The sequence below is a fragment of the Rhinolophus ferrumequinum genome, chromosome 13 (genome assembly GCF_004115265.2).
Source record: "Rhinolophus ferrumequinum isolate MPI-CBG mRhiFer1 chromosome 13, mRhiFer1_v1.p, whole genome shotgun sequence".
Lineage (NCBI taxonomy): Eukaryota > Metazoa > Chordata > Mammalia > Chiroptera > Rhinolophidae > Rhinolophus > Rhinolophus ferrumequinum.
Window position 1 is genome coordinate 32,748,236 of NC_046296.1, and position 20,718 is coordinate 32,768,953.

The following is a 20,718-nucleotide window of genomic DNA, read 5'->3' on the forward strand; positions in this document are numbered from 1 at the left end:
CAAATGGTCAAAACTCAGACATAAGAAGAAAGAAAATGATCATTGTACTAACTGTAATGTCTCAAACTACTAATATTCACTTGGCCTTAATTTTATAGATACTGGTGATAGTATGCTTCATATTATGGATGAAATTACTTTTATTAAATTATACATTATCATATTTAGTCACTAATATTTTGCCAGGTTTCTAAAAAGTTTATTCTTAACTTCTACTTTTCTTAATTCAAGGAACGAAAGAAGTGATTTTTTAAAATTCAGGCTCAATAAATTAATGAAAACCATTAATGGATTTTATGATTTAAATTTAAAAGTGCGAGACAATAAAAAACCCACCAAATTTTAATGAAATAAATGTAATTGGTTGGCCTCGCTAATCATTAGAGAAATACAAATAAAAACCACAATGAGATACCACCTCAACCCAGCCAAAATGGCTATCATCAATAAATCAACAAACTACAAGTGCTGGCGAGGATGTGGAGAAAAGGGAACCCTTATGCACTGTTGGTGGGATTGCAGATTGGTGCAGCCACTATGGAAAACAGCATGGCGGTATCTCAAAAAACTGGAAATGGAACTACCTTATGACCCCGCAATTCTACTCTTAGGTATCTATCCAGAGAAATCCAAAACACTAATTTGAAAAAGTATATGCACCCCTATGTTTATTGCAGCGCTATTCACAATAGCCAAGACATAGAAACAACTGAAATGCCCATCAGTAGACAACTGGATTAAGAAACTGTGGTACATTTATACAATGGAGTATTACTCAGCCATATAGAAAAACGAAATCTTACCATTTGCAACGATATGGATGCACCTAGAGAACATTATGCTAAGTGAAATAAGTCAAAGAAAGACAAATACCATATGATCTCACTTATATGTGGAATCTAAAGAACAGAATAAATGAGCAAACTAAACAGAAATAGTCCCAGAGATACAGAGGAAAAACTGATGGTTGCTAGATGGGAGGGGGATGGGGATGAGGGAGAAGGTGAGGGTATTAGAAAGTACAAATTGGTAGCCACAATATTGCCATCAGGATATGAAAGATAGTTTGGGGAATATAATCAATCAATAATGTAAAGATTTTGTGGGGTATCAGATGGGCATTTGTCTTATTAGAGAGACCACTTCATGGACGGTGTAGATACCTGACCACTGCGCTGTACACCTGAAGCTAAAGCTGAATAATACTGAATGTCAACTATAATTTAATATATATATAACATCATGGGATATGGAGTACAGCATAGGGAATAGAGTCAATGGAATTGTAACAGCTATAGAAGATGTCAGAGGGGTAGTAGATTGGGGGAGCAGAGTTATCACTTTGTGAGGAGTGTAAATGTCTAACTATTACATTGTTTTGTACACCTGAAACTAGTAAAAAAATATAAAATTAAAATAAAAAGGAGAGTATAGGATAAAAGACTGAGAAATGGAGCTTTCTGTGACTGAAAGCTGAAATAGATTAGGTCCCAAAGTGGGGTTTTGTATTTTGTTTTCTTTGCTTTATATCACTTAATTTTAAAAAATCCTGGATATAAAAAAAAAAAAGTAATTGGTTGGGGAAAATAGTCTTGGCAATAGTGCTAGGTATGTTCTTAAATGTATGCCACGATACCCAGTTTCCAGCAGCAGCTGGTGAGGGATGCCCCCAAGGAACACACAAAGGAAGAAGCACATGGATAAAGAAGTGTTTGAGAAAATGTTTAGGCATACACAATTTTAAAATTCAAAATCAAGACAATGAAGTATATTATCTCATACTTTCCCCCTCAAAAATAAACAAATGTTTTCAAATTAAGAATCTGTGAGAATAGATGCTCTCGTACATTACTGGCGTCCTATCAAGTTGGTACCCAGAAATCCTGAACTCTATCATAGCATTACATAAAAGTTCATTATAAAGACCATAGAATAAGAGAGTTTATAGTTGGAACATAGTCTCTGGCCCAGGTTCCTGCTTTGAAGAATATAGTTCAAGAAAGTAACTCAGAAGAGAAAATCCCAACTGTACAAAGTTATTTGGAGCTGCAATGTCTATACCAGCAAAGAAAGTAGAAATAAGCCCAACTGTTCAATAACAGGAGAATGAGAAAGCAAATTATGATATTATCACTGAGCAGGATGTAATTTTGTTTCTGCAAATGGCAAACTTGTGTTCCATACTTTTTCACATATGAAAAATATATATGAGAAAACATGAAACAAATAAAGTAGACAAGAAATACGCACCTAGTAATAGTGCATTGACGAATCTGATAGGGCAGAGATTCTTTAAAAAGTTGAACTTATATGTTACTCATTTTATGATAAAGATTAATTTTTCAATAAAAATTTTAAGATAAAATATTATTTGAGATCAACAGTTATGTCAAATATTAAATTTTTCCTCTTACATTAAAAAGTCATAATCAAAGATTATAATAAATTTATCTTTTATTTATGACATTTTAGTATTACAAACTAAATGTTACCAACTAAGTATTATAAGTCAGATGAATCTCTTCTGAAAGTGACAGTGGGAGGTGCCGATACAAATAGAAATTGTGTTTTTCAAATCCCAATTAGCACGCTTTATCAAATAATCAAACAATGACTTCCATTTATGAAGAGCACAGATTTGAGACTAAAGCAATCACAGTAAATAAACACTATGATCCTCAAATCTTTAGTATTTTTAGTACTTTTTCTAGGATTTTTTTCTTTCACTTATCTTTAAGTATTCTTTATATATATCCTTTGTTCATTATAACAAATGCAAGTACTTATGCCCAGTCGATGTCTTGTCTTTTCATTTTATTCAAGGTCTCTTGTTCAGCAATTTTTTAATTTTAATGTGTGCCAATGTATTAATCTTTTCGTTGGCAGTTTGTGATTTGAGGGTCTTGTTTCAGAAAACATTCCGTGCCCTGAGGTCATAACAACATTCTCATATTTTCTTCATGTAGTTCAAAGTTTTGCTTTCCACAAGCATTCAGCGCCTGCATGACTTACATGGCATTTTGTAGAACAGTCGTTCTCCTGCGCCATCATTAGTTTGCAAGTATTTACTATCCAAAGACCAGTCAATGTGCGTAATGAAACTAAGGGACTTGTTGCATTCTCCAATTTTCTTATACCTCTGGGCAACAGCGTAGACGTCTACTGGGCCGTCATTGGATCCCACTGCGAGATAAGAACCATCTGGAGAAAATTTCATTTCATGAATGACTTCTTTTCGATCTTTGATATGAACCACTTCTGTCATATCTCTATAAGAATAAAAAGCAAAGTGGTAAAGAGCAAATAGGAACTCCAAGTCACGTTTTAAAGAAAACGTGCCAGAGAAAAAAATTGTTTTGAAAGGAAAAAAACAACTATAGGAAATAAAAAATTAACTTTTAAGGAAATATATATAATATTATTTAAAGTTTATGGCCAATTTAACAAATTTAATAATAAACATTTTAAATCATATTTTAGTCTGCCAAAGTAAAAACCAAGAAAATTAATAAAGTGCATATTTGCTTTCATGTTCAATCATACATTATCTTTCTCTAAAATTTCTTGTTAAAAAAATTGGGGTTTGTAAAACTGTTTTAAAATATGTCATTGGAAAACTGCACATATATCAAGGTTAGCATAAAAATGTGCCACCTTTTTATATTTTAAGAACAAGAAACCAATGATTGTTAAGCTTAATGCTTATTGCTGTAAAAAGAGCAAGTCCAAAAAAGCAGAAAAGGAAAATAACTTTTTTATTGTTGTGTAATTATTTAACTTTCAGGATAAAAAGTTCAATAATGCATACATTGAATCACTGGAATATTCTGTATCCTTTCTCATCAGATGCTGGTAAGTCTGCCTTTATTTGGAAGCTCACTGAGCGTTTTTCTACAACTATGTGATAGGATTCTGACTGACAGGTTCCCTGAGTCAGTAATGATGCCTTCATCGACTCCAAAACAAATTGAGTGCATAAGTAATGCCAAATATTTGCTTCCACATAATAATTCCTCACACCTGCTATCATTTATTAATAGCACTACAGTGTACTACAATGTCATAAAATAGGTGTGGGGGGATTTTTTTTTTCCTTCGGAAATCCATCAAAAAGAAAAGAAAATCTGGTAATTAGCCATCTTGTCACATATCGCTAAGGAGAGAAAGAAAATGCTGCCCACCAATCTGGTAATAAGTTACATGTGGCTGGTAATGAGAATTTAGTGTAATAAACTGTGCCAAACGCATTTTTCAAAGCTATATAGAATTGTCTCTGTGCAAAACATGCCATATCTAATTGATGGCTGCATTTCCTTTCTGTAATCACAAAATATATGCGCCAAAAGGACAACCAATTCGTTCAGAGGAATTACAGGGTAGATCCATAATTTTTATCCTGTAAAAATACTATAGGATGTTCATAAGTATGAAATATTCTATTTTATTGTCAAATGTGGGTGGAAGATATCTTTCACTCAAGCTCATCTCTAAAAATATGGTGCTACTGGGGACAGCTTTATTGTGTCTTCCTCTTTTCTTGGCTTACGACAAGCACATAATCCCTTATCTAAAACCCATGGGACCAGACGAGCTTGAGAATTCATTATTCGCTAGATTTTTAAAAGAGTCGCATACAATTTATTATGTAATATCACCAGTAGGGGCTGGGGCATCATGCTGTATTAATACATTAATATTTTTGCAGCAAATCACGGGATACATGATTATTCCTATTAAGAGATTAATAGATTATAAACAGTCTCAAATCAGTTCACTGGGTCAGGCTGTGCTGCCAAATAAGTCACAGAAGAATTTTGGATATTCAGAGTGTTCGGGTTTTGGAATTACAGATAAGGGATTGTGAAAGAGTAAGTGTGTTTTTTCCTAAGGTCCTGGCATACATTACGATCAGGATAATCTTAACAAAAGAGAATATTTAATATCATTTTCAATGTCAATACATGCCTGACTCGGAGAACAATGAAAGAGCCATCCTTCATGCCCAGGGCCAACTGGGATCCATCCGGGCTGAAAGCAACACTGCGAACTGCTTCCTCCATGTTACAGCGGGCAATCAAGGCATGGTCAGCCAGGCTCCACAGCCTAAGCACAAGAACAAAGGAAAAAACAAAACCAAACCAACTTCTCATAGTCAGCCGACCCAAGGCAAGAAGGCCTGCTCACCACACTGTGATAACAACAAGAAAGGACACAGTAACTTCACACTAGTGTCCTTCCTCACGGCATGTCGGGGAATCTGGGATGGTGTTTAGTCTAACGTTAGGTCATTTTTACCATGTGAAATATCCAGCAAGGAATATAAAATGAGATAACATTTCCAAAAATTTTGAGATTCACAGAAAAAGAAAATTTTATACACTATCTTCACACAACATCTTATTTTTCTGTTTGGAAATTTAAAATTGTTCTTATACCAATGGTTGTTAATAACACAAGATAAGAAGCAGTACTGGATGCTTTATGGTTAGTTTTCTAAAAAAAAAAAAAATTAAAAAATTAAAAAAAAAATATATATATATATACCCTTGCAGTAACTGTGTCATTTAAGTACATATAGACTGAAATACACATTCCATTTGTTGGCCTCCTTACAAAGAAAACATATCTGAGATGGAGGAGAGTGAATGATACCCCTGCCCAAGACGGTTCCAAAGTCAGCTGTATATAGTCACATGCTATCATTCCTCATAAGCTCCCTGGGCGTCCGCCTGCTCATAGGTCCACTCATGGTCCAGGCAGATTTTCACAGTACCCCTGCCTGATGAGCACAGCTACTGCTGGAGAAATGGGGGACAAATGCTGCTAACACACAGTTTTCGGCAGCTCCGGGAACACCCAATCCAGGCACCGCAAACTGAGTGAACATGAAGGAGATCTCTGAAGCTACACATACGGGTTTACATGTGAGTTGCAATTGTGGAATCTGACCTCTCTGTGTTAGTGCTTTTAAGACAGTCTTCTCTTAACACACAGGCCACAATATCTGCTAAGGGGATCAAGAATCTAGAGTTCTGCAATAGAGGTAAGAATTAGTCACATGTGGTACAGTTTCTCTAATGCATTCTGCCATCAGAAGGGATGGGTGCACGCTGGTACAATGCAGAGTTGCCCAGTGACTAGTTCACTGATCCTTTAGTCAGACTGCATTGTTCAGCCTAAAGCTTATGGTAGTCTTTCAATGCCTTGTCCATTATTCATAATCTCATGCTGTTTTCAGCATTGCAAGCTTTGCTTTACTAGCATGAAGAAAACATCACACCTCAGTCAATTGTACTATCCTTATAAAGTCACTCAGCTAATCTTTCTCAAGAAATTATGACTTACACCCTTCCTAAATTTCCACACTCAGTGTAAAATTACATTTAGCCAAATTAATGGTTAAGGAGAATAAGACAAATTCTGGCAGTCAGGACAACTTGGGGATGCGTGCATTTCTGAAACTCAAGACAGCTGTCAAAATACAACAGCTAAAGACTTTCTTGAGATCATGGGTATGAATAGAGTTTGACAGGTGTTTGAATAACTTGGTGGTATTGTTTTGCCTGTTTGGGGAAAGCTAAGAGTAATGGAAGGAAAAGGAAAAGAAGAGGAATTAAGTGAAGACAAGCCAAATATACAATTATGTCATACGAGAAGACAACTGGAGCTGCTTACTGCTTGGTAGAGACTAAAAAATGGATTTATTTTTGGATTTATACTTTACTAATTGAGTATACCAATTGTATATTGATTAGATTCACACAAATACAGAATTAGGGCAGGCAGGAAACAGGAACCTTTAGTTTACAATGTTCTATTTTAACTATTAAAACCCAGAAGCAGTAATCAATTGATCAATTGATCAATCCCTTCCTCTCACCGTCATTCACTCTCTTTCCAGTCTGTTTTGTTTTCGAGCACAATTAAAGCTAAGTAATAAATACAAAAATACTGAAATCAGTGTACTAGTCTTCATCTCACACTTTTAAATCATATGTTCAGAACTTCAACAGTCACAAGAATACTGGAAGCACACTCAGACTGCTGATTTCACTCAATGTTGTACTATCAGAGGTAACAAATGAGCCATAGCAAGAACCCTTGATGCCCTAAGAAAATCACCCATTTTCTCAGGAACTAGAACTTGCCTTTGATTTGAGGACAATGTTTAAAATTCCATCTGAGAATTTACAAAGAAATAGTTGTTTACTCACATGCTGAAGACAACTTTGCAAATCGGAATTTAAGCTCTGATGGTGATGAACGAGTGTCTGTGAGGATACTGTGACATCGCAGTGCAGCCCTTGCAAAGTACCGAAGGTACGAGCGGGAAATATGCTCTCACCACAGACGAGCGGCATGCTTAGCTCTCAGAAGTGGAACTGGAAGCCAGTCTGACCAGTAGGCATGTATTTTCACTTCTAAAATCATTTGTACGACTTAAGATGGAGCCAAAGAAAGATAACAATGAAATGCCAAGAAGCCACCTGCTGTTGAGCTAAATGTCTTTACATTCCATGTGATAATTGTGTGGATCTGCACTGTGGTTTATCCTTCTCTTAGGTAAGCAAATTAGGGCAAAATAAATCTGTTATCCCAAGGAAATCAGTGGGGTGACAACAGCCACTGCTGGGGCCTCACCTAACAGAGCGGTCGTCGCTGCCTGTCACAGCCAGTGGCTTCTTGGGGTGCAGGGCCAGAGCCCAGAGCTCCCCCTCACAGTGGCCTTGAAGGATCAGCATTGGCTTGTCTCGTTCTCGCACAATCACTTCAAATATTTCACTATCCTGGGTCCCTGCTAGAAGGCGGTCGGCTTTCCAGCACACACTCCGGATAGAGAGGCCTGACAAAAATAAATAAGTAAAATAAAAGCATATCTTCACACCATTTACAAATAAAACACCTAAAGTAAATACCTTTCACCAGGATAGCATCTAATGCAACACATTTTTTTAAAAAAAACATATGATTTCACTCATACGTGGGATATAAAACTGAAAGCAACAAACCAGCAAGACAAACAAAAACTCGTAGACACAGACAACAGTTTAGTGGTTACCAGAGGGAAACGGGGGAGGGAATAGGTAGAAAAGGTTAAAGGGGGTCAAATATATGGTGATGGAAGGAGATTTGACTTTGGATAGTAAATACACAATGCAATACATGATGAATTATAAAATTGCACACTTCAAACCTATGTAATTTTATTAACCAACGTCACTCCAGTAAATTTAATTAATTATTTAATTAATTAATTAATTAATTAGTTAATTAATTTCTGGGACTGGAGGATCTAGTCCACATGCCATTTTGTGTTATTTAACATTTCCTTACTAGTGTTGGTCGTTTCCTCTAATCTCTTGTAATTCATTGTACAAAAGAATAATCACTCTTTTCTGCCTGACTTAGGATAACAATCTGGTTTTACAGCCACATATATTTTAAAAATACATTTTAAAATTAATATAAGAGGAGAAATTGGTCTTTATGAAAATCTAACCCTCTTTGAAATGATTCCCTTCTGATTTTCTATGGAAACGTTAATAATCACGTCAATCTTTAGGATGTTAACATTGCATTAAAATTATATGTGGCGGATACTACAGAATGGTTAATTATCATATTAGGGAAAATTAATATGTATTTGATCAGAATCCAGACCCATTCTACTGGATAAACAGATGGACTTTGTCCCAGAAATATGCAAATGAAACTCTAATTTCAGTCTCAAAATACCATCAAACATCAAATAATTTATGGAACCTCTCTAAAAGCGTAATACTCCTTTTAAATCCTAACTTCCACCTCCGTAGTATTTAATCCTCTCTAGGCACTTGCCTGCCTGAGTTTTGATCTCTCAGACTTCTTGCAGTCTGTTGTTTCTTACTGGGTTCATTATTTATTTACTTACACAGTGAATTTTCTCATGTCTGATTTAGAAACATAGAAGCAATCCTACTTCCATAACTACTTTAAACAATGTAAGGATGTGATAAGCTTTAAGAGCTGAGTTACCTCGCCAGTGAACTTTGTGTCTTTGACGTAGAAAGCACCAGAAGTCAGGGCACCTGGGCTTTAGTCCTGCTCTACACCTGATTGGCCACACACAGGAAGAAGAGTCCCTTTCCCTGGGAGCCCAGTTTTTCCCCCCATAAAATGTAGACTATAATTATGGAAACCATGTAATTTATCGTTGAAACTGGGATCCATTGAAAGCAAAAGGAGATTCTGAAATTAAATTTACATAACTTTTTAAAATATTTAGTAACCAATAAAGTAGTTTTACAATGCTAAAAAGATCTATTAAATAGTCCTACCAAAAATATTTTAAATGCAAAAAAAAATACTTTTGAATGAAAAATTCTAATAAGGCTTTATTACAAAATAAAAAGTCTAGGACAAAGAATGAATAGACAAAGCACACAGGATTTTTCGGGCTATGAAACTATTCTGTAGGACACTACAATGGTAGATATACGCTATTATACATGTGACAAAATCCATAGAATATACAACACCAAAAATGGACACTAATGTGAACTACAGGCTTTGAGTGACAATGATGTGTCGTTGTGGGTTCATCTATGCAAAAAAAAAAATTTTAAATGTAGGTTCATCATTGTAACAAATGATGTCACTCTGGTAGGGGATGTTGATAGTCAGAAAGGCTTTGTGTGTATGAGGTAGGGAATATAAGAGAAATATCTATAAATTCCACTCAATTTTGCTGTGAATCTAACTGCTCTAACAACACTAAGTTTATTACCAAAAAAAAAAAAAAATCCAGAACAAATCTTAAATCAGATGAGATGCTGAGACAACAGAAGGATTAATTGGGGTATGTGGATACTATAATCTTTATCCTCACAAACTGAGGTCCTGAAAGGATCAAATGAGATAATGCATTTAAGAAAAAGTATTTTTAAGACATAAGACTATTTTTACACGAGATAACTCTTTACTCCTTGTTCTGAATTCATTGTTATGTGTCTTGAAATGGAAGGAGACAGCACACAGACAGATTTATTATTCCTGCTGTGAGTGGTAAGTGGGATATCTTGGCAACAGCTAGTTCAGGGTCAGTCACTCAAAATCCTCCACTGTAAACATCATGATGGGCTTTCAAGGTTGGGAAGGACAGATGTGTGGTGAAAGCAGTCAGATAAAATGGCAGGCTGAAAGAGTAGGCAGCTCAGCTGGGGAGGAAACGGTGCCTTGTATCGACAATCCTTTTGCTGCTGTCCCTTTCTTGTCCTTCTCTCTTTCCTTTTCAGAGGTTTAGCTACTAATCACTAATTGACATTGTCTCCTCTGGGAGGGGTAGTGAATTTGTTGTCTCCCCAGCAGGATTTCCATCACCTAAATTTTATTACAGAAAGGGTATAACACTTTATTCTTTGGAAACAGGAAGTAAAGAGGGATATTAATTATATTTCAACATCAGCAAAAAAATCAAATAATTTACTTGTTTATTATATTTATTGTCCATTTTCTCTCTGTAAGGTCTGTGAAGAGAAGAGTTTTCTCAGTTTTATATATTGCTTCATCCTCACCGCCCAGCACTGTGTCTGGCATGTAACAGAGGCTCAATAAGAATTGTTGAATGAATAAAATAAAACATTAAAATAACAAACATTTCTTGAGTCCTTGGAGATATCAAGAAAAAATAACATACTCATCCTCAATGAGAACATTTAAAAATAGGGACATATTCATTCATTCAAAAAATTTTGATTGAGCGTCTACAACCTGTCCAAGATTGGAGCTCAGTGAACAAGCCAGACTCATGCTCTGATGGTGTTTACATTCTAAGGAGAAACCAGACATTTATAAGCAGACATCTACGCAAGAAAAGCAACTAAAATGATATGAGATTCCAGTTCAAGATGGCAACATAGGAGGATCCTGAACTCACCTCCTCCCGTAGACACACCTAATCCATAGTTACATATGGAACAATTTCCTCTGAAAGAAACCCCAAAAGTAGCTTACCAATTCCTACACAATGGGCGAACAATAAAAAAAAAAAATCCACATCAAAATAGCCTAGGCGAGGCTGAGACACAATCTCGCCATAAATTGTAAACTGCACCCCTGGCAATTCAACCCACAATCAAGAGGGAACCCACAACTCTGAGCATCTTCCTGAGTAAAGAGTTTGAACCCCACATCTGGCACCCAAACTTTTAACACCTGTTCCTGAGAGATGAGCCCCCCAAAACATCTAGCCTTGAAAGCCAATGGGGCTTGTGTCCTTACGAGGCTATAGCAAACTGAGAAATAGCTCTTAAAGGCCTCACATGTGCAGACTCACCATGGCTATATTCCAGGGCCCCATGCAGAAGCAGCTGACTGAAATGTCCAGTCTTTCTGTAAAAAAATGCCTATTTGCTTAACTTAAAGCTTTGGCCTGAAGGGCAGGCATCTAATTTAACAATTAGGGGCAAACTGAAGTACTCTCCAAAGCCTGACGAGGCCAGAGGGTGCCACCTTTGCACTCTCCATCTGCCTCACTTCAGTTCACCACTATCTCTCATAAAGGAGCTTGTGCACATGTGTGGCACCCCAGTTTTCGTCGCTACTGCCCAGGGGTCACCTCTTGATAGCCTGGCTATGGTGGCCTGTGGGGTTTGTGTTCACAGGTTCAATGGTAGCAAACAAAGTAACAGTTCTTAACTGGCTTTCATGCCAGGGCTCAGTGCAGAGGGACCAGACAGAAATGCCCATCTCCCAGTCTTCCCCTGAAAAGGGTATATTTGCAAACCTTAAAAGCTGCTGCTTGAGGGTCTGGATTTCAATCAGTCCGAATCTAGGTGCTGACAAAGATCCTTCCTTTCAGGACACAGACAGTTCTTTGCATACCCTCAACTACTGGGAGCCATTAAGAACAAAGTAGGCTGCTTAGACAATCATAAAGGTTTGAGAGACAAGCAAGAGTTAGGGCAGGGTTGAACAATTAAGTTCATCTCCTACATAAGGCCACCTCTTCAAGACTGAGAGAGGTACTTGTTTCATTTAACGAATGGAAACCAACAAAGAGGGTCAAGGAAAATGAAGAAACAAAAGAACATGTTCCAAATGAAAGAATAAGATAAAAAAAAATCTCAGGAAAATACCTCAATGAAATGGAAATAAATCATTTACCTGATAAGGAGTTCAAACTAATGGTCATAAAGATGTTCACTGAGCTCAGGAGAATAACGCATGAACAAAATGAGAATTTCAACAAAGAGATCGAAAAATATAAGAAAGTAGCAAACAGAAATCACAGAGCTGAAGAACACATTAACTGAACTGAATACTGTGTTTCCCTGAAAATAAGACCTAGCTGGACAATCAGCTCTAATGCGTCTTTTGGAGCAAAAATTAATATAAGACCCAGTCTTATTTTACTATAATACAATACTTGGTCTTATATAATATGATATAAGACTGGGTCTTATATTAATTTTTGCTCCAAAAGACGCATTAGAGCTGATTGTCCGACTAGGTCTTATTTTCAGGGGAACATGGTAATACACTAGAGAGTTTCAATAGCAGACTAGATGAAGCAGAAGAAAGGATCAGCAAACTCAAATACAAGGCAATCAAATTCACCAATCAGAGCAATAAAAATTAAAAAAGGAAAAAAAAAATGAAGATAGTTTCAGTAATGTTATAGGGATCACAGAAGAAGAAAGAGAATGTAGCAGAAAATTTATTTGAAAAAATAATGGCTGACAACTTCCCTAACCTGAGGAAAGAGACAGATTTCCAGATCCAGAAAGCCCAGAGAGGTCCAAATAAGATTACCCAAAAAAACCCACACCAAGACACATTATAGTTAATGTATGAAAAGTTAAAGACAAGGAGAGAATCTTAAAAGCAGCAAGAGAAAAACAATTTGTTATGAACTAAGGAACTCCCATAAGAATGTCAGCAGATTTTTTTCAGCAGAAACTCTGCAGGCCAGAAGGGAGTGGCACAATATATTTTAAGTGCTAAAGAAAATCACTGCCATCCAAGAATGCTCTATCCAGAAAAGCTGTCCTTCAGAATTGAATGAGAGAGTTTTCTTGACAAGCAAAAGCTAAAAGAGTTCATCTCCATGAGACTGGCCTCACAAGAAGTGTTACAGGGAATTCTTTAAGCTGAAATGAAAAGGAAAGTGCTAATCTCATTGGTAAAGATAAATGTCTAGTAAAATGCAGAATAATTTAATTCTGTAGACGATGGTCAATTACTTATAAAGCTAGTATGAAGGTTAAAAGACAAAAGTAGTAAAAATAATAACTATAATAATTTGTTAATGGATACAAAAGATAAAACAATATTAAATTCTGACATTAGAGATACAAAAAACATTGGGAGGAGGAAAAAATATAGAGCTTTAGAATGCAATCAAAGTTAAGTTGTTATCAACTTAAAATAGTCTGTTACAAATATAAGTTGTTTTATGTAAGTGTAACCACAAAGGAAAAACATAAAGTAGATATAGAAAAGATTTTTTAAAAAAAGAATCTAATGTATCACTACAGAAAATCATCAAATCACAAAGGAAGAGAACAACAGAAAAAGAAACAAAGGCATCCAGAAATAGCCAGAAAACAATTACAACGTCAATAAGTACATCCCTATCAATAATTATCTTAGATGTAAATGGACTCAGTTCTCCTGTCAAAGGACAGTGGCTAATGGATCAAAAACACAAGGCCCATCTATATGCTGCCTACAACAGATTCACTTCAGATGTAAGGATGCACAGAGACTAAAAATAAAGGGACATAAAAGATATTCCATGTAAATGAAAACCAGAAAAATAAAACAGAGGAGCTATATCTGTATCAGACAAAATATGCTTTAAGACAAAAAATGTAATAAGAGACAAAGTAGGTCATTATATAATGATAAAGGGTCAATCCAAGAAGAGGATATAATATTTATAAATATTTATGCACCTAACATGGGAACACCTAAATATATAAAGCAAATATTAACAGACCTAAATGGAGAGATAGACATCACACAATATAGGAGGGGACTTTAAACCCCACTTCTATCAATGGATAGATTTATCCACACAGAAAATGAATAAGGAAACATTGTTCTTAAAAGAGACATTATACCAAATGGACTTAACAGACATTTACAGTACAGTTCATTCAAAAGCAACAGAATACACATTATTCTCAAGCACATATGGAACATTCTCCAGAGTAGATCATATGTTAGGCCACAAAACAAGTCTCCGTAAATTTAAGAAGACTGAAATATCAGGCATCTTTTCCGACCACAATGGTGTGAAACTAGAAATCAATTATAATAAGAAAACTGGAAAATTCATATATATGTGGAGATTAAACAGCATGTTACCAAACAACAAATGAGTCAAAAAGAAACCAAAAGAGAAATGAAAAAAATACCTTGAGAAAAATAAAAAATGGAAATATAACATATCAAAATTTGTGGGATACAGCAAAAGACATTCAAGGGAAGTTCATAGCAATAAAAGCCTATATTAACAAACAAGAAAGATCTCAAATAAACAACATAAATTTATACCTCAAAGAACTAGAAAAAGAACATACTAAGGCCAAAGTTACGAAGGAAGGAAATAATAAAAATCAGCAAATAAATAAATAATTAAAATAGAGACAATAGAAAAGATCAATGAAACTAAGAACCAGTTTGTTGTAAAGGTAAGCAAAATAGACAAAACTTTAGCTAAACTAACGACAAAAAAGAGAGAACTCAAATAAGTAACATCAGAAACAAAAGAGGAGACGCTACAACTAATATCACAGAAATACAAAAGATCATAAAAGACTGCTATGAACAATTATAACCCACAGATTAGACAACCTAGAACAAATGGATAAATTCCTAGAAACACACAAACTTCCAAGACTGAATTGTAAAGAAATAAAAAATAAGAACAGACAAAAACAAGTAAGGAAATTGAATCAGTAATCAAAAACCTTCCAACAAAAAAAGCCCACTACAGGATCAATTCTACCAAACATTTGAAGAAGAATTAGTATCAACCCTTCTGAGCCTCTTCCAAAACATATCAGAGGAGGGGATACTTCTAAACTCATTTTAGGAGGTTACCACTACCTTGATACCAAAACCAGACAAAGACACTACCAGAAAAGAAAATTACAGGCCAATATCCCTGATGAACATAGATGCAAAAATCCTCAACTAAATATTAGCAAACCAAATTCAGCAACACATTAAAAGGATCTTACACCATGATCAAGTGGCATTAATTGCAGGTATGTAAGGATGGTTGAACATTTGCAAATCAATCAATGTGATATACCACATTAACCAAATGCAGGATAAAAATCATATGATAATCTCAGATGCAGAAAACGCATTTGTCAAAATTCAACGTCCATTCATGATAGAAACTCTCAACAAAGTGGATATAAAGGGAATGTTCCTCAACATAATAAAGGCGATATATGACAAGCTCACACCTAACATAATGCTCAATGGTGAAAAGCTGAAAGCTTTTCTTCCAAGATCAGGATCAAGACGAGAATAACTATTCTTGCCACTTTTATCCAACATAGTATCAGAAGTCCTAGCCAAAGCAATTAGGCAAGAAAAAGACATAAAAAGCATACAAATAAGAATGCAAGAATCAAAATTGTTTCTATTTGCAGATGACATATTATAAGATCAGTGGAACAGAATAAAGAGCACAGAAATAAACCCATGCATATATGGTCAATTAATTTATGACAAAAGAGCCAAGAATATACAATGGGGAAAGGACAGACTCTTCAATAAATATTTGGGAAAACTGGACAAATATAAAAGAATGAAATTGGACCACTATCTTATACTACACACAAAAAATTAACTCAAAATAGATTAAAGACTTTAAGACCCAGAAACATAAAACTAGAAAAATACATAAGTGGTAAGTTCCTTGACATCAGTCTTGGTGATGATTTTTTTTGATTTGACACCCAAAGCAAAGGCAACAAAAGTAAACAATGGGACTACCTCAAACTAAAAAGCTCTGCACAGCAAAGGAAACCAATAACAAAATGAAAAGGCAACCTACTGAATGGGAGTATTTGCAAATTGTGTATCTGATAAGAGATTAGTATCCAAAATACATGAAGAACTCCAAATAGCAAAAGAACAATCTGACTGAAAAATGAGCAAAGGATTATGAATAGACATTTTTCCAAAGAAGACATACAGATGACCAAAAGGTACAGGTAAAGGTGCTCAATGTCACCAATCATCAGGGAAATGCAAATCAAAACCACAATGAGATAACACCCTTATTACAGTGGCTATTACCAAAAAGATAAGAGCTAACAAGTGCTGATAAGGAATTGAAGTAAAAGGAACCCTTGTGTGCTGTTGGTGAGAGTGTAAATTAGTGCAGTCACTACGGAAAACACTATGAAGGTCCTTCAAAAATTAAAAATAGAACTACCATATGATCCAGAAATTCCACATCTGGATATTTACCCAAAGAAAACAGAAACACCAACTCAAAAAGACATCTGCACCCCCACATTCACTGCAGCATTATTTATAATAGTCAAGACATGGAAACAACCTAAGTGTCCATTGATGGATGAATGGATAAAGAAAATGTGGTATATGTACATACATATATATACATATATACACATATATACCTACACACAGTGGAATATTATTCTGACATAAAAAGAAGGAAATCCTGCCATTTGGGACAACATAGTATTGTGTCTGAGGGTATTGTGCTCAGTGAAATAAATCAGATAGAGAAAGACAAATATCATAATCTCACATATACATATGTGGAATCTAAAAAAAATAAAATAAAAAACCCAAACTCATAGATACAGAGAACAGTTTAGTGGTTGCCAGAGGCATGGGGTGGGGATGAGTGGTGGGCAAAATGGGTGAAGGTGGTCAACGGTACACACTTATGGTTATAAAATAAATAAGTCCTGGGGATGTAATGTGCAGTACGGCAGCTCTATTAATAATACTGTATTGTATATTTGAGAGTTGCTAAAAGAGTAGATCGTAAAACTTCTCATCGTGAGAAAAAATATCTGTAACTATGCCTGGTGATGGATGTTAGTTAGCCTTATTGTGGTGACCATTCCGTAATATATACATATAACAAAACATCATGTTGTACATCTGAAGCTAATATGTTTGTTATATGTCAATTATATCTCAAAATTATATCTATAAAAAAGACATATACACACGTATATACATGCACATTATATATCTCAGCAATGTGTCATATGTTTTAACTGTTATAGAAATGTCAAACCACAATCCCTTTATAGTGCCAATGATTGTCTTAAAGACGCTGACCCCTCCCAGGCCGGCCTGGCATCCACGGCTCCACTGTGAGTACGAGCACGCCGATTCTCCCATAGCCTCCCACTGTATGTCCAGTCACATAAGGCTAAATGTCTTTGAAACCAAAATTTCCCCAAAGATCTGGCATTGTATGTGGTCCAATGTACAAATATTTATTCTCCCCACCACCCTCATTGTTTTTTACCTTCTTGTTTTGAGAAAGGTATAGAAGTAGTCAATTGACAAATGTTAACATTTTTCAAATATTTGTTTTGTCTTTAAGGTTTAGGAACAAAGAAGAACCTTCCAATTCGGCCAAGACTGATGAGCCAGTCAAGTGACACAGCACCCAGCTGTTTTCAGACAGCCCAGGGAGTTCTTCATTCCTCAGAAGAGACTCACGGGTCTGGCAAGGAGAGGGCGGGCCAGGGAATGAAAAATCAAGAAGTAGAGTTTGAGGATCCCACTCCTGGTTTCCCTCAGCACCTCATAATCTGTGTTTTATAGATTTCATTTGAGAAAAGGGTTCCACTGAACAACATAAGGCAGAAGCTTTACATATGGCAAAGGCAGTGAGGTTAAACTGATATGGTTTATTTCTGGCTAAATACGGATGGAGAGTGAAAGAAGGAGAGATAATGCAACAGAAGTCATTACATTTTCATTGTTTACAAGGTAAACTTAATGAACTGTGAACATTTTCTCTCAGAGGCCAACTCAGGCTCTTCACAAACTCATTTCTTCTACCAGATAAACTGTATTTTGTCACATCAGAAAAGTCAACCCCAGGAGTCTATCTATGAAGATAGATAGAACAGTGGGCCATTCTTACTGCAAAATCACCATTCAAAATAGAAATTACTTCCTGAAGACACCTCAGTGGGTAGAGAACTGTATTCAAGTTTCCATCAGGATGTTATCAAACATCCTGTTTTCATCATTACTGAACCTAATTACTATTCTGCATGCAACAGTAGTGAAGAGAGCTGCACTGTCTCTTCTGGGCACACTCTGGAGAGACCCTGATGAGTGGCACGTCCCTGACAGGCTTCTGACAGTGTTCCCCTTCTCCTGTCTATCCAGACTTAGTTTTAACTTCCCTGACACAAATTCAGACAATAGTAACGTAATCATGGTTTCCTAGTCGGGCTGACTGAGGTGGCCATTGCAATGGGAAGTAATTAAGCTGTCTTTATCTTCTGCTCTGGGAGTCAGAAAAAACAATTGGAATATGGGTAGAAATCCACCAATAGTGAAAAGAGAGACAGGAAGAACAATCCTAATGATTTAAAAGCCCAAAATCCTCTTTTCTTTTGGAAAAACGCATGTTTCAGAGATTTTTGTCAGGTTGAACTAAAGGCATTTTGCTGAATTTGAGAGATATCCACATTTTGGACCCTGTGGCCTTCTCTGCCACTCCGCTATGAGAAATGTGGGGCTCCGGCCTGTGCTTGGTCCAGACTGCCAGCAGAGAGCAGCAGAGAGCAGCCACCCACTTAAAAATCCAGAGACCAAATTGTCACCAGCCCTTTGCCCAGTTTTTACATTCAGACCTGTCAGTGGCATTAGCAAGCACTCTTCTACTCCTCTCTGTCACAGCCCGGAACCCTGGGCATGGGGAAATCTAGTCCGTGAATATCATGAATATTAACACAGACGTAAAGAACATTGCTTTTTCCCACTAGTTCATTGAATGGTTAAGTACATGGACTGGATTTATATATCAGCCCCATCACTCCCACCTGTGTGACATGGAATGCTATTTAATCTTTCAAATCTTCAGCTTCCTCATCTGTAAACTGGAGAGAATATTAGCACTCACACTTCATAGCACTGTTATAAAGATTCAGTGTAATAGTATATTCAAAAACTTGACCCAGTATTGGGCACTTAGGAAATTAACCAATAAGTATAAGTTGTTGTTATTTTAACCAGCTTGGTTTTTGTGCTTTGTTGGAGTCTTGTATTAAGTTCACATCTCAATGGAAAACAACTGTGGTCAGATTCTGGTAACGGGAAGAGTTAGCACGGGAGCTATGAAGAAATTGCTCCACGTGCCTTCCTTGTGTTACAATTTACTTGTTTGTTATCATTTTGGGGTACTAGCACTGCAGACTCTCAGAAGGAAAGGCTATGCTCCAACAGACAAAGAGAGAAAAAACTATTAATATTTTGGGAATGAAATGGTCTCTGCTCCCAATTATTTGGCCCAAGATGGGAAGATTGGAAGCAGGTGAGGCAGGACAGGTAGACTAGGAAATTGACATCCCCTTCCAGGATACAACGTGAGGCACCTCACTGGTTACACAAGTCACAAGTGACTGTATCTGGCACCTGCAGTTGGAGAAGATCAAGTTTATCCAACAAGGCTAATCCCCTTGACTGGGACCTGACCTTTAGCGATTAATAATGTCATAATAATCTCATTTACGTTGCAGTTACTACTGACTCCCAGCATGCATCTGACCACATGATGGTTCTGGAGAAGCCATATAAGGAAGAAAGATGGGGAAACAAGATTCCTGCCCAGAGGGAAGAGATGAATGAACCACGTCAGCGGGACATTACCAATTCCCACCCACAGGAGAGAGAAATACTCCTGGCCAGGACTTCCTGGGCGAGAGTCACTCTCTGAGTTCACCTACACTTCCCTCTCAAGTGCGTACTTTCCTTTCAATAAACTTCCCTGTGCTTTCCTGCATCTGTCTCACTCTTGAATTCTTTCTCATGTGGAGACAAGCACCTGGTCACCACTACTCTGGGTTGAGTCCTCTCTGTGGACATCCCTGTGAGCCTCCGGTGACACAGGGAGGCAGTTGGTACTTATTAGTGTTCTTAAATCTAGTGCTCCTAGATTCCTCTCAGTGGGTCTGGAGCAGGGCGAGGCATAGCTGTTTTTGGCTCCCCAGGCCTGAGAACCACGTGGTGAAAACCACTACCAAGCTGTTTCCCAGGCAGTGTGTTCTCAGATTTCAGTCAGATTGTTGAAAACTCTGATTGCCAGGCTGCACTACCAGGTGATTCTAATGCAGTGATTCTTCAGCCACACATTGGAAAACTCCACCCTGGTGGATTAGAAAGCCCAAGGGCTGATGAGCAGATGGCAAGAAGAATGTGCAACTTTGAGAAGTTGATGCTGATCAAATAAGCGAGCCCTGTAAATGGGCGGGCACATCCTCACCAACATTACTCAGCCCTGCGCCCAGAGCTTTACACATATGCCCAAGAATGCTAATAACAACTCCGCAGGAGGCCCCACGGACAGCGCAGGGCCCTAGACGGGGCCAGTAAACATCTGCGGAATAAATGAGGAAATGACAGCATAGAAAGTTACATTATTTGTCCAAAGTCCAAGAGTGGAAACAGTATACTAAAAATCTATATGAGAGACAAAAGGAT

General features: G+C 36.7%; 1 protein-coding gene across 1 annotated transcript in view; it reads right to left on the reverse strand.

Moving 5' to 3' along the window:
• EML6 (EMAP like 6) overlaps positions 1-20,718 on the reverse strand; it is a 240,439-nt gene that overhangs the window by 102,741 nt on the left and 116,980 nt on the right. The window contains exons 8-10 of the mRNA XM_033125253.1: positions 7,642-7,843; positions 4,966-5,103; positions 3,013-3,269 (exon numbers count right to left, since the gene is read on the reverse strand). Of these exons, the coding sequence (XP_032981144.1) occupies positions 3,013-3,269; positions 4,966-5,103; positions 7,642-7,843 (597 nt within the window). The remainder of the gene's footprint in view (positions 1-3,012; positions 3,270-4,965; positions 5,104-7,641; positions 7,844-20,718) is intronic.